The 14,815-nt window shown below is 47.8% G+C and overlaps 1 protein-coding gene across 2 annotated transcripts in view; it reads left to right on the forward strand.

Moving 5' to 3' along the window:
- Positions 1-11,313, forward strand: part of PMP22 (peripheral myelin protein 22) — a 30,542-nt gene extending 19,229 nt beyond the window's left edge. For both annotated transcript variants that reach the window (XM_059148078.1, XM_059148080.1), the window contains exons 4-5: positions 2,355-2,495; positions 9,958-11,313. In XM_059148078.1, coding sequence (XP_059004061.1) covers positions 2,355-2,495; positions 9,958-10,121 — 305 coding nt within the window. In that variant the 3' untranslated portion in view covers positions 10,122-11,313. The remainder of the gene's footprint in view (positions 1-2,354; positions 2,496-9,957) is intronic.
- Positions 11,314-14,815: the final 3,502 nt, after the last annotated feature.

A 14,815-nucleotide genomic window follows, 5' to 3' on the forward strand; every position in this document is an offset into this window, starting at 1 on the left:
TTTATAACTATCTTTTCTTCATAGTCAGTTGGGTCTTTCCTCACTATGAAGTATCCCTCTCTGGCTCTTTTCATCTTTTGCAATTTAAATTCTGTGTTGTTTGATGCCATTATTGCTATATTTACTTTTTTTTTATTACTATTGCCTGGCACCTCTTCTTAAAATCTTTTGATTTTTTGACTGTTGTTTGTTTAAGGTGTATCTCTTGTATCAGACTATCAATGGGAATTATGTCATTGAAGGTGAAATTCTTCATCTTCTAACGAGTGACTTGAACCCATTTACATATATTGTGATTGATGATGTAGTTCGACTTATTGTCTTCATGTATGTGTTTTATTGTACTTATGGTTGAAAAGCTTCTTCAGCCTTGTATCCCCAGAACTAACCATAGCGTTGGCCTCAAAATAGTAAGTGTTAAACAAATACATATTCACTGAATAAAAATTTCCCTGAGCCCCTAATTCTGATATAATTTGACACCTTATGGCAAAATAACTCCATTGTAGTGGGGTTGGGACTCAAGTTCAAATTATTGGTAAAAGAAGTTTCAAGAAGGCTTTAGTTGCATTTCTAAGTCTAAGGAAATTCCTATTCCTGTAGATTTAGCGTCAAAGATTATGAGTTTTTTCTAAATGTGAGGTCTGTTGTTAGTGGTAGGAGAGGTAGAGTCAGGTAAAGGTTTCAGAATTGGAGGAGGAAATCCAGGTTTTCATCTGCACCAGCCACACTGCCTGGGAGAGTGTACCCAGAAGAATGTTTCCTAGTAAAAAAAACTCAGTCACTGTTTTCGTTCTGGATTTGGGTCTCATGTTATCTTTGTTTCCAGCCTCACCTACCAGAGTGCTGGATAACTGGTTTACCTTGGAAAAAATAACATTACAGCAACATTAGCTTTATTGCAGACTGCTCCCTTAGAGGAATTACTAGGCTGGAGAAAGACAAACAGATTAAATTAAGAGCTATATAAAAAGTGAAGTCAAGATAGCTCATAACCCGGGACATCATTTTCTTACCTTAATTGACCAAGACATTGAAAACGTAAAAGAAGCAAATGTTCTGTCATGGTAGAAAGAATACTAGACTGGAATCCGGGGCCTCCCAGATTGGCCGTGCCAGCTGGGCTCCTCAGAACATCTCCGGAAATCTCTGTCAGTACAAAGGGGCTGGACTGGTGGATCTCCGACATTTCTTCAGTTAACCACCCCCAGCGCCCTTAAAACTCTGCCATGATTTCCTTGTGACTCAAACGACATTCATCGTGTTCTGGGACTGAGTATAAGCCATGTGGATTTCATAGCTTGGAGTACTGTGTGAAGCATGGATGTGATTCTTGAAGTTTTTACACACCACCCAGTTACTGGGCTGAGAGGTTGGAACCCTGTGGCTTCTCCTTCTCCAGTTGCTTCGCCTTGCTTAAAGTAACACCTTCCCCCAATGGTTGGCACTTGGAGGAAAGGACGTGAGTGACAGGTGGACAAAGCCAAATGCGGCTCTCCTAGGTGGACGCCATAGGTTCCCTCTGTAGGGCTGAGCCCAGGCTGTGTCGTCTTCTCTCCTCCCTCCCAAGATGACATTCTCTTGCGGCAGACGGTCAGCTACAGAATTCCCTTTCCTGCCTGAACTTCAGTAGGAAGCTTGGGGATTTGATCCAGTCTTGGGGCAGGAGGGGTAAGGGTGGGAATGGGCGCAGTTCAGTGAAGCTGTGGAAGTAGAGCCCGGCGTCCCATCTGGTGGCATGACCGAGCACAGACCGCTCTGAGCGGAGGCTCACGACTGGGGTTAAGCTTGACCAAGACATGGCTTGGCTGAACAAGTGGATGTTCATAGCACGCTCTTCTCTACTATCGTTTTCTTCCAATTTACTACAAAATTGGTTTTGGCATCAATAGTGTCTGTTCTTCTCAGCCATCCTCACGATCCCAAACTCTCCTTGGGGGGATGTTGATATTTTGAACAGTGGTTTTAAATTATTCTTGGAATATAGGGGATCCAAGAAGCAAGCCTTTGAAAACCCCTTGAGGGCAAGAAGAGAGAAGGCAGTGGGCGGGGCTCGGACCCTCTTCAACCTGCGTACTTATATGGGAGTAACTCATTTGGCAAAAAGACTGGGAAGGAGTTCAATATATTTTAACTTGAGTTTAACTCCTAGTAGTGGGATTAGAGCTGTTTTCCTGCAGCCCTTATTATACAAGTGAATGGTTTGAGTTCTGCTCATAGAAAAAAGGCTTCTGTCACCTGGGAGGACTGTGGTTTTCAGGGGTCATGGTGCACCAGGTGCCATGTTCCTCATGGCACAGCTTCTCCCCTGGTCCTGGCTGGCTTTTCTTAACCTGATGTCTCTCCCCTCCCAGAATGGCTGCAGTCTGTCCAGGCCACCATGATCCTGTCCATCATCTTCAGTGTCCTGTCCCTGTTCCTGTTCTTCTGCCAGCTCTTCACCCTCACCAAAGGGGGCCGGTTTTACATCACTGGAGTCTTCCAGATCCTTGCTGGTAAGTTGGAGATGATATCCAGTTCATTTGGAGACTGCCTGTGCAAGGCTGGGGAATGATGAGTCCGTAGAGGGACATGGCCCCGGAAGGACAGATGTTTGTGAGTCTTTTACATAAACCTTGGATGGTTTATGTGAAATACAGATGTGTGTGTGTGTGTGTGTGTGTGTACCTACACCTTAGAGTTTGGGAACTCTCCCCTATGCCATGGAACGAGATCCATAGGAAATAAGACTTAGGGGCTCTGGTGGGAAGGTCCCTAACCCAGCCAGACCTGTCACCAGGAATGAAACTATACTCTGGACCCAGAACCAGAGGCGAATGCCAAGAATATGAGTAGAGCCAAGGCCAGTCTTGAGGGTGTAGCCCCGTACATGTTATCCCCCAAGGAGCTGTCCTTGCTTCGGCGTGGAAAGTGGTCTCGATGTGCTGCTGAGCTCTTGTGTCCTTCCTCTAAGCTGTGTTTCTTACTCTCCTTTATTCCCCCTCCAGGGTTCTGGTGGGCTTTTGATTTACTGTTGTCATCCTCAGGTGTCTTCATTTTGACACCTCCGTGTAATGTGCCATCATTTCCAACATGGGGCCATGATGACACATGAGAGGTTTCCTTTGTCTCTTCCTTAAATTGCCTTCATGTCCCCCCACTGGACAGGTTATCCATATGTACAGTATGCAGAGTCTGAGAAGCTCCTGTTATACAGGGTGATGTCTTCCAACTTGGTCTCTATATCCTGAGCAGTGTCTTTTTCCATTGACTCTTTATCTTTCTGCCTGTTGACTCCCAGTTGACTGAGTCAGCAAACACTGGAGAGAAGTAGGGGCAGATGAGGTGGTGGCTCCTAGAGTCCATGCTAATAAGTCATAAACTCCATATATACCAGAATACATCCATGTCCTATGGGATGTTCTAGTATCTGGCTGAGTAGGCAAAGGGCTATGCTATCTCTTAGTTGGTTTTTGGAATGTCCATGGTGCTGAATCACCATCCTTTCCCCGGAAGCATCATTGGAAGGTTGTAACAGCCTACATGTCCTGGATGGATGGATGGATGGATGGATGGATGGATATGTGGATACAATGGCTTACACATAGCTATATGGTAAGGCACAGCCTGAAGCTGAATGCTGATGACCTTTTTCTAGAAGCTGGAGAGTTTACCCTTTCCCAGCAGAAGGAATTAGACTGGACAGCTCCTTCTCATTAAATCCTTAAATACAGCATTTCAGTATGTACCATTTGAGGATTTCAAAACCGAAGAGTGCTTTGCTACTTGCATAGTTTTATTATACCAAGGAAGGCTCCTGGAGTGTTGCCAATTTTGGTAACTCACAGATTATGGAGTAAGATATCATTCCTAGGTATGTAAGAAGCAGAGCTATCATTAGTCACTCTGCTTCCAGAAATAATACACAAAACTAGAAAATATTCTGGGATTTCTTTTTTGGCTTGTTATTTACAGTTCGATATCAAATCAAATGATGATCATACTTTTGCATCAGTGGATGTGTCCTCAAGATAAAACAATCCAGATTTAGGAAACAGAACTTTCATCAAATGTGTTACTTTACTGATAAATTGAAACCAGGAGAGGATCATGAGCCGCCAGGGTCATTCAGCTCACGCAAGAACAACATATGCCTCCACTTCCCCTCATTCCACAAGAACTCTATATTTAGTTAGGAACTTCCTTCTCATTAGAGATGCTGAATCCACCAAAACTGCCACAGAACCCAACACCCAAGGCAGAAACTCTGCTTCTTCAGCATGGATTTGCTAACCCGTCCTGTTCTGGCTCTCCTCTGAACTCAGTGTAAGCCCGTTAGAATTCTGCTTTAAAAAAAATCTAAAAGCACATGATTTGTTCTTCATTTTTCCCCTTTGAATGTAGCTTCTTATCTCTCATGGGACCCAATTTTCAGTTTATCAGTTTGGCAGCCTGGCAGCCCCTATTCAAATAGGAAGTTGTCTTGAATTAGCTGTGTCGAGCCACAGGAGTGGTCATAATTTATAAGCCTGAAGAATGTTCTGTTCCTAACTGTGAGTGCCAGTTCACGTGAGCTGAAAGGATCCTCTGGTAACCCCAGGCTCTCCAGAAAGTTGCATTTGATCTTGCTCTGAAGGGTCTTGCCACTCAAGTGGAGGACTAAAAGAGAAAGGGTCTTCCCTTAGAGATTTCCATACTTCTTCAAAGCACCAAAGCATTTTATTTTATTTTTTATTATATTTTTAAAAGATTTTTATTTGAGAGAGAGAGAGCACACACAAGCAGACTCCCCACTGAGCAGGGAGCCTGACTTGGGGCTCAATCCCAGGACTCTGGATCATGACCTGAGCCAAAGGCAGATGCTTAGCCAGCAGAGGCACCCGGGCACCCTGCACTGAAGTATTTTAAGTGGAAGCCACTGGTCTCTCCCAGGCGGCTGTTTTGGGCTGCTCTGCCCCTGCCTAGCATCCCTTTGGAGGGCCCAGCTGTGGTCTTCATAGATCACACCTGAGCATGCGGGAAAGGCAGGTATAAGGTGTGGGGGGCTGTCGGGACTGACTGTAGCTTTAGGAGCCGTCTCTGCTTGCTCTAGATTATACCTCTGTGGGTGCTTATCCGTCCACCTGCTTTGCTGCCTCATCGCCTTCTGCTTTTCAGAATAAGCCACAAGTCTCACACTTGATTACATACTTCTTGGGTTGGCTGCTTCCTGGAGACGGGTCAAGAGGCTCCATCTAGTTCATTGTTTTTCCATCTTAGCTGTGCATCAGCATCCTCTTTTTAGGGGTGTCACCTGGGTGGCTCAGTTCGTTGAGCATCTGACTCGTGGTTCCAGCTCGGGTCCTGACCTCAGGGTCGTGGGATGGAGCCTCGTGTCAGGCTCTGTGCTCAGCGGGGAGTCTGCTTGAGATTTTCTTCCTCTCCCTTTTCCTTTGTCCCTCCCCCTGCTCATGCACACACGCTATCTCCTTCCCTCTCTCTCTCAAATAAATAAATAGTAACTCTTTTTTTTTAAAGAATCACCTTTTTAAAAAGAGCTTTGACAAACACACCAGCTCTCAGGCTTCATCCCTGGAGAGGTCTTGGGTGGGACTGTGCCCTGGGTGGTTCTGATGTTCATCCAGGGTTGGGAACTGTTGGTGTGGCCATCATACCATCCCTAATCTCACTGTAAGGTCTTCTAGGAATTTCTCTGCCCACCACGCATCCCATTCCTGGACCATCGATTCTTGTAAACCGCCTTCTTAGAGAAGAGCCATTCCTGTCCTCTCTCTGGATTTTGCAGTCTTTTTTGTCTTCAGAACCAGTACCCATGTTCTCAGGCAGTGCTGACCCTGACCCCAGGCCCGCTGGGCTGGGTTACGCTCCATGAGAAAGCATCAGGAAATTCACAGAGATACAGACCTGAAAGACAGAGCCCCTGTTTGGATTTCTATTTAACGACTCGAGACCCAGCACCGGGCTCCGGGCACGCCACATAGAAAGCCCTGAATAAGCCGCTTGTTGGATGACTGGATAATTGTACTCCGTCTGGCAATTGTTCTCCAACTGGCAGAATCAAACGCGGGTCACATGTGTTGTTACTATATATTGTGATTAGCGTGAAGAACAGAGAAGACGGTAAAAGGAGACCCCCTGAGTGAGTGGTTCTGTTTGCTCTGTTTCTTCTGTCAAACAGACGGATACAGATGTAGGGCTTTAGAACGAAAGACTTTGGGGGATGAATAGAACAGCACAGGGCGCTCCCTATTCCAAAGGGGTCAAGGGCAGCAGCAGCCAGATGTCACGTTTAGGAACCGCCCCCATCGGGGTGAACCGTTCTAGACGTTGCATTCGCGGTGCCCAGGTCGGAATCCGGGAATGCGGTCGGCAGCTTTCGAGGTGGTGAGAGTCGCTTGGATGCTGAAATCGGAAGCTGGGCCAGCAGGGTAGAGAAGGTTCTGCGTTGACAGACAGAGAGCCCAGCACTTTCAGAGGAAGGGAGCTTCCAGCCTCTTCCTGCCCTACCTCAAGACCCTCAGAACCGGGGGCGGGGGGGGGGGGGTGCAGAACTCGAAGGCGCTCACTCTTCCAACCAGCGCCACGAGGCTCCTTGTACCCCCCGTTTACTTTCTAGCCAGGTTCCCTCTGGCTTCTGCGGAGGTCACTGATCTAACTCCCTGAGTTCCTCTGCTCCTTTCGATTCTGTTGATGGCTTGTTCCTCCCAGCCATTATCCTGTAGCCCTTCAGACATCCCTGTTTTCCCAGTGAGCTAAGTTAGCTCATCAGGGGGCCATGCCAGGCTGGGTCCCCTGTCTCCCTTAACCCAGATCCAGTCCATTCCTGTGTGGAAGTTGTGTCCATTTCTGTTCTCTTCTTATCCTGACTGACACCACAGCCATTGTGCAAAAGCCAACTTGGGCGCCTTCCTGTCCCCTCTCATTGCCACCCCGAAATCCCTTTCCCACACTTCTCCCAGAGTGACCTTTCTGAAACCCACCGCAGATCATGCTTCCCCCCGGCTGAGGACGGTCTTCCCACCACAACTTCCTCAATGTGCCACTCAGGGCTCTCCCGCCTCCCCTCACGCTGCCCTCTCTGTGTCCTGGGGGATTCTTGTCAGGACCTGCTTCCCCTGCCTAACTCTTCCACACCCTCTAGACTCGGGTCAAGCACCGTCTCCCCCCATCAGGCTTCCCTGGGCCCCCCAGTTTGGACTCTGTGCCTGTCCATCCTCTCAGGACATCATCTGATGCATTTCTCTCTCCCTCTCTTGAAATCATGTCAGGCCATATTGGAAGTTTCTGCGGGCATGTCTGCTCCTGAATGACAGTCCCCCCTGAAACTAGGGGCCATGTCTTATCCATCGTGGTGCCCTCAGTAGCCAGAACAGTGCCTGCACACAGTAGGTGCTCAATACATGTGTTCAGAGCCAAACACAATGGAAATAAGGAAGTTTCGAGACCTCCTGCCATTTCTTGCTTTGTCTTTGGCCCCTTGGTTGCTCCCGTCTGAAGGTGTGGGGCTCTGATTGCTCACCCGTGGTTGCTGTTGCTATGAAGGCGACTTGAGGCCTCCTCTTCAAGGGGGCTTTAGGGAGCTGGTTCCAGAGCCAGCCACCCTGGTAGGGAGAAACTCGCGAATGTTGTCTGGACAGGGTTAGTGGCCCCCACTGATAGCTGACTGCCCTTCAGGACTCAGGTGCCTATCAGGAGGTCCCTGTCACTCCCAGAGCACAGATGGCTTGTCTGTGGGGAAGGAAGGCACAAAGCTTGCTGATGTGACAGCAACCTTTCCCGTGGGGGACCTTCATCGCCACGCCCCCACCTACCGGTGGGTGAGGAAGCCAGTTACCACCCACTTACCGGGACAAATGTTTCGGGACTGTCGTGTGGCATCAACTACCCTATATCCCAGGGCTGTACAGACAGACAGCCTTGTAATAACATATCCCCTAAAACATCAGTCTCCTGACGACAGTAATTACAAAGCACGGCTTTGTGAGTTAGCTCAGCTCACTGCAAATCCTGGCAAAGTGCAAATTCCTCTGCCTCTGAGATGTTCCTCAGGCAAATTTCATGTAAACTAGGCCATCTGCTTAGTCGCTATGCTTGTGAATCCTGCCTCCCTCGGTCCCTCTTGGTCACAGATGGAATGCTCACTCCTTCCCAGTGAAATCCAGGCACGGCTGGTCTGCACAGCTCTCGTGGCCTTTTTTCAGGAGGCGGCTAGTTAGGCGCATGGCCCATTTGGAAGCCTGGCCAGCGTGATAGGCATCGGCCTGGCCTTCTCACACTCTGTTCCCTCGGTCACATTTCTCTTTGCACAGCCCTGCCCTCGTTAGGTAGGTCCAGCCGCCCTGATAGGGAGAAACTCTCGAATGTTGTCTGGACAACATTCTCCCAAGAGACAACCACAATCTTTCTTAAAGATGCGAATCTGCACTTGGCTGAGGTGACCTTGGGGGCCATGGGGGATGGGAATTGGGTATCACGGGCCTCAGGGCAAATAAAGCGTGTTCCTGACAGATCAAAACGGCTGTCTTCCCCGAATGACAGTTTGCCTGCTCTGGTCCCCGCCCCCCCCCCGCCCCCCCACCAAGCAGGCATCTTGGCTGTCTCTGGAACTTTCTGTAGGTAGTGGATCCTGGATCGCATCCCACTGTAGTTCCAGGACCATTGTGTGGCTTTCTTAGCGGGGGCCAGCGGAGTGGGAGTTTTCTCCTCTGACTTGGAGAAGGACAGTCTTATCAGGGTCGTGAATGTAACATAGTCCCACTTATGCACTTTGTTGAAACAAAGTTGCAGTGTCCCTTGGAACAGCAGCCTGAATAGCAGTGAGGTTAGATGTAGGTGGTCTGGGGCACTGGGAGCTTTGGAACCACAGGAATCCCGCAGAGCATGCTGGATTTATAATAAAGCCACTCAGAGCCTCTCACAGACCATGTTTTCAGGAGGGAACAGAGGGAACAGGGCAGGCTTTGTGCAGCTCCGGGCTGGGGTGCTGGCATCACCAGACCCCCTCCCTTCAGGGGGATGCAGACTGCCACTGTGGGCATAGACCATCACTCTTGAATTTGCCTGCTTCAAGAGCTCCTAGGTAGAGCTTTTTCTTGTCCTTCCCACGCCAGAAGGGTGCAGACGTAGGCAGGGGAAAGTTCTCCTGATTTATCTGTGTATTCAATAACCTTCCTCTCCTCTTTGGGGTTCAGACCCAACCTTGAGGCACCAGGAACTGTTGGAAGGGACCAAGCACAACGATAGTTTCCTCCTCTCTCTGCCTCCTGGTCATATCCTGTCCTTCCTCGTCCTCTTCTTGTTCCTCTATATTCCTTTGTAAGCCTAGCGATGCCCATAGGCATTGATCACTCGATCTGATACAATGCAGTCCTGCTAAGGGGCCCTGTGTTCTGCCTGGAGCCCCGTGCTCTGGCCCTCACGCCACTCAGGTGGCAGAGTGTCATTTCACTTTTCTGGTTCAGATGGCATCACGGCCCACTTGCAGAGCAGTTCACAGGGTCCCGAGGGCTCCCACCCTGGGAGCCGACTTCCCAGCCTTCCTTGGAAAGAGCTAGGCAGGTTTATCCTACAACCCAAATTCTTGCTGTCGACTAGGAATTGGTGACAGTTAAAGGAACAGAGACGGGGCAGAAAAAATGACAAGGGACCGTGGAGATGCTGGTCTAGGTCAACATAGATCGGAACCAGAGAACAGATTACTTTTTGTGTTTCTAGATCTTTGAACTCCTCCTCTCAACCTGGCAGTGGGTTCCTTCCCGAATCAGATATACTTCTCTCTCTGTGTTGTCAGCCAACAACTGGGCAACCCGGTGTGTGTGTGTTTGTGTGTGTGTGAGTGTCTGTGAGTGTGTGTGAGTCAAGAGCAGGGAGTGGTGTGGGCAGGTACACCCCCAGTGTGGGATCCGCACTGGGGGTGTTGGACCGGGGACCCCTCGCCGTGACCTCTCCCTCACCGCACTTGCCTCTATCTTTCCCCAGGTCTGTGCGTAATGAGCGCGGCCTCCATCTACACGGTGAGGCACCCGGAATGGCATTTCAACTCGGAGTACTCCTATGGCTTTGCCTACATCCTGGCCTGGGTGGCCTTCCCCCTGGCCCTTCTCAGCGGCGTCATATACGTGATCTTGCGGAAACGCGAATGAGGCGCCCAGACAGCTGGTCTGAGGCACTGAGCATACCTAGGGGAGGGGAGGAAGGAAACCAGAAACCAGAAAAAAAAAAAAAAAAAAAAAAAAAAAAGAGCTAGCCCAAAAACCCAAACTCAAACCAAACCAAACAGAAAGCAGTTGAAAGGGGGGGGTTAGTGTTGACTGAAGATGTATATAATATCTATGGTTTATAAAACCTATTTATAACACTTTTTACATATATGTACATAGTATTGTTTGCTTTTTATGTTGACCATCAGCCTTGTGTTGAATCTTAAAGAAGTAGCTAAGGAACTTGACATCCTAACCGTGTAATCGAGCTCAGTATTTTCCGTTCTCTGTTTTTCGTTCTTTTTGTTTTGCCCAGTCATGAAATAACTCCGTCTTGCCCCTTCCCTTTTATCAGAAAGAAGATACCTCCCTTCCGCTCCACCTCATTGAGAAAACCAAAGTGTGGGTAGAAACCCTGAATGGCCAAAACCCTTAAATTGTGGGTGGCCCCGTGCTTCTCCCACAGAGACGGGCGCTGCGCACAACCCCGTGCGAAGCCTCACGCTCACGTGCGGGAAACCCCCAAACTGGAGCCCTTGGCAAAAACACAGCTTGTGGCCTCGGAATGCTTGCCCTTGACGGTGGGTGTCTCGGTCACATATCGAGATGAGAAATCGGTGACAAGAAACCCATGAAATGGTGCTATATATCTACCATTCCTTAGTATCACTAATCATCTAAACCACTCACTGGAAATTCAATTAACGGTTTTACAACATAAAGTAGAATGGAGACCTGAATAAATAATTCTCTGTAATATAAATGGTTTATAACTGCTTTTGTACCTAGCTAGGCTGCAGTTATTCCAATAATAGATAAATAATAAACACAGCCTTTATCGCTCCCACATTCTTCTTACGGTCGGAGCATCGGGACAAGCTCTAGACCCTCCTCCACCCCCACCCCGCCCGGGACTGTGCGTTTCCAGGGCTCAGCTGGGTCTAGACTGTTCTCTGCCTCCAAGGACTGTCTGGCAATGACTTGTACTGGCCACCAACTGTAGATGTAAATATGGTGCCCTTCTGATGCTAAGACTCCAGACCTTTTTTTTTTTTTTTTTTGCCTGTGCTTTTTTTCTGATTTTATACCAACTGTGTGGACTAAGATGCATTAAAATAAACATCAGAGTAACTCACTGATCTCTCTTGGAGTTTTTTTTGGACCTTGGCTTGGGGGTGGGGGTTGCCTTTCAGAGTGGAGGAAAGAGATGCTTTGGCGGAAACCAAGATTGGGCTCATGGTCTAGGTTGGCTTTTGGCTTTCTTGCAGGTGACAGGGAGCACATCGTGCCTTCTGTAAGCCTGTGCAGATGTCTGCTCTTTGGGGAGGACGAGGAATCGCAGCTGAAACAAACTGTAAATGGGCTGGAAGGGACTTGAGTGTTCATTAACTCAACCCTCTCTCCCGCGCTCTCTTCTCTGATGAACTGCACAGGGGACTGTGGAAGCATGTCATGCATTCACCTAACATATGGGAAATGTTGGCATGGGCTGTGCACACCCCTATCCTCTAAAAGAAGGGGGAGGTCAGATGAAGGAATCACTGGATGATGACTGGAGGCCAGACTTTCAGATAAAACATTAGTAGGCATTGGGCGCCTGGGTGGCTCAGTGGGTTGGGCCTCTGCCTTCGGCTCAGGTCATGATCTCAGGGTCCTGGGATCAAGTCCCGCATCGGGTTCTCTGCTCGGCGGGGAGCCTGCTTCCTCCTCTTCTCTCTCTGCCTGCCTCTCTACCTACTTATGATCTCGCTCTGTCAAATAAATAAATAAAATCTTTAAAAAAACAAAACAAAACATTAGTAGGCATCACCTAAGTTCCTGATGGGGTCCTGAGGGAGGGCACGGGCTGACCATGTCATCTAGCTCCGGGGTTCTGGGCTGTGTCTCACCTGTGGATATTTTTACCCATCGATGTTATATCGCACACGTGCAAAACATCAAGCTTACGATCCACTCGGCGTTGCTCTGATACTCATTAAGCACCGACACTGAACTAGGCACCAGAGGTCAAGAAATGATCACATATATTTTTTTAAAGATATAATTTATTTATTTTAGAGAGAAAGAGCATGAGTGGAGAGAGGGACAGAGGGAGAGACAGAGAATCTCAAGCAGATTCCATGCTGAGCATGGAGCCCAACACTGGCTTGGATCCCAGGACCCAGAGCTTAAACCAAGAGTCAGATGCTTAACTAACTGAGCCACCCAGGGGCCCCTAGGATCACAAAGGGTAATATTTTTGTGAGAGGCACAGGCACACAACTATATCGTAATGAAGGACAAACTGATTAGGCTCCTTGGATTTGAACCTGCCCTCTCTCCCTTACCAGCTGCAGAAGACTGGGGTCAGACCAACTCTAAGATTTCATTTTCTCATCTATAAGATGGACATGCCAATGCCCAATTTATGGGATTGTAGAGATTAAAAAGCGACGGAAAATATAAAGTGCTTATTAGTGTAGTGAGCAGTAGACAGAAAACCCTCTGTAAATCAGTGATTATGACAGATGCGATGTTCGAGGTGTATTGAAAAGAGATATTGATTGTTCCGGGGAATTCGAAATCCCAGGCCCCCACATTAGAGTCTCCCATGCAAGGGCTACCCCAGAGATGTGGATTCTTTCTGTCTGTCCTGGGACCCACCCCGCCTCAACAGATTTAAAGGACCCTGCAGGTGATCCCAGTGCATAGTGGGGGATGATAAACCAGGAGCCTGTGAAATGTTTTTTAGACTTCACTGTGGTTATGAATCACCTGGGAATCCTCCAAATGCAGATCTGGTTCCATAGGTCTGGGATGGGGACTGAGGTTCTTCATTTCTGATTTGTGCCTAAGTGACGCTGATGCTGCCATTCCACGGACCACACTTTGAGGAGCAAGGGTATGAATGAACCCACCTTCAGGAACCTCATGCTCTTGGGTCTTTGGACAGCTCTGACAGGAGGGCTTCCCCCTTTCTTCGTTTTCAGTAGTGATGGGCTAATTCTGCTTGTGACTTGCATAGACAGGGTTGGGTGACAAGATGGCCACCAGGTGCACGTGAGACATAGGTGATTGGGAAAACTAGGAGTGTCACTTCACAAGCTTATACATTGAAAAGTACACTTTCATTTCACAAACCTTCCTGTATAACATTGACCTAACATTTAGAAATTTATATACATAAGAATAAAGCAGAAAACCAAAAGTGGCCCAAATGTCCCCACCTGGGAAATGCTCTTGGCATTAAAAAAAAAAAAAAAAAGTAATACATATCTAGGATCATAACATCCTAGAGACATCTGGAGGGGAAAATAACATGGGAAAACCTCTTTCCTACCTCCCCATAGTCTCTTGCCAAAGATAACCCATAAGACATGGCTTATGATGTCTTCCACATAAAAAGACCATGACCACATATATACACCCATCTAAGTATTTGAAAAATGTGCCCCAAAGGGACCAAGTTACTACTACCATGGTGTTCTTTTCATTTAATAACATACATTGGAGATCTTTCTACATCAGCATATACCTCATTATTTTTAATGAGCTTGGTTTCATGCTTTCAGAATTATGCATCATATTTTGCTGTGTACCTACACCCTCCTCACTGAGCCCTGGCTCAGAAATTTTTGCCTGGGTGGAGGAACATCCACAAAAAGATAGTTTCTCCTCTCTTTCCCAGGAGCAAACCACACCTACTCCAGAGAGTGAAGAAGTTCAGGCCACAAGATACTTTCAAGGATGGTGGAAGTGCTGAGGGAAGGCAGTTGGGAGGAGATTCAAGATACAGGCTAAAATGCTGGCCGCCTGGTTTGCAGGAGAGAACAAGGGAATAGTCTGGGTAGGAGGAACCCTCTGGGATCAGAACAAAAAAATCACACCCTGGCTTCAGAAACTGTTCCTTCCAAAGAGTTGGAATGGGACTGGATTAATCGGTAGATCAATTTATGACTCAGGGCATTATTGAAAACAATAGAGAAACCAGCAATAAATTAATGGGGTCTAACAGTGTGACATGATCTGGGAAAGAGAGTAAGAAAAGCCTGCTGAATCCCTGTCATCCCAGGATGAGAGTGAGGGTTCCAAAGCGGTGCCTCTCTGAGGAACAACATCGGAGGCTGAGCACTGCTGGGAGGAAAGACAGACGCCTCACTAAAATGATCTAGTTATGGACGTGAGGGCGATCTGGCTGCGATATCTGTCACCCCATTGATCGCCAGGGTTGATTTGGCCGATCTGGCTGGCTATGCGGGTGTCCCCTTTCTCCCTCACTGCTCCACGTGCGTCCCTCCTGAAGCTGCGCGCTTGGTCAAAGAGGGCGACCTTCCCTGATAGAGGAGAGGACCGTTCTTCCGTCAAGGGTATACGAGTAGCTGTGCTCCTCTGCTAGAACCTCCAAACAAGCCAAAAAAAAAAAAAAAAAAAAAGATCTAGTTAGTTACCAAATACAAGCATACCTCGTTTTATTGTGCAGATCTTGTATTTTTTAAAAACTGAAGCTTTGTGGCATAGAGCATTGACCAAGTCTATTGGCGCCATTTTTCCAATAGTATTTGCTCACTTTGCATCTTTGTGTCACATTTTGGTAATTTTAGCAAAATTTCAATCTTTTTCACAATTATATTTTTTTATGGTGATCTGTGACCAGTGCT

Source organism: Mustela lutreola, chromosome 15, assembly GCF_030435805.1.
Source record: "Mustela lutreola isolate mMusLut2 chromosome 15, mMusLut2.pri, whole genome shotgun sequence".
Classification (NCBI taxonomy): Eukaryota; Metazoa; Chordata; class Mammalia; order Carnivora; family Mustelidae; genus Mustela; species Mustela lutreola.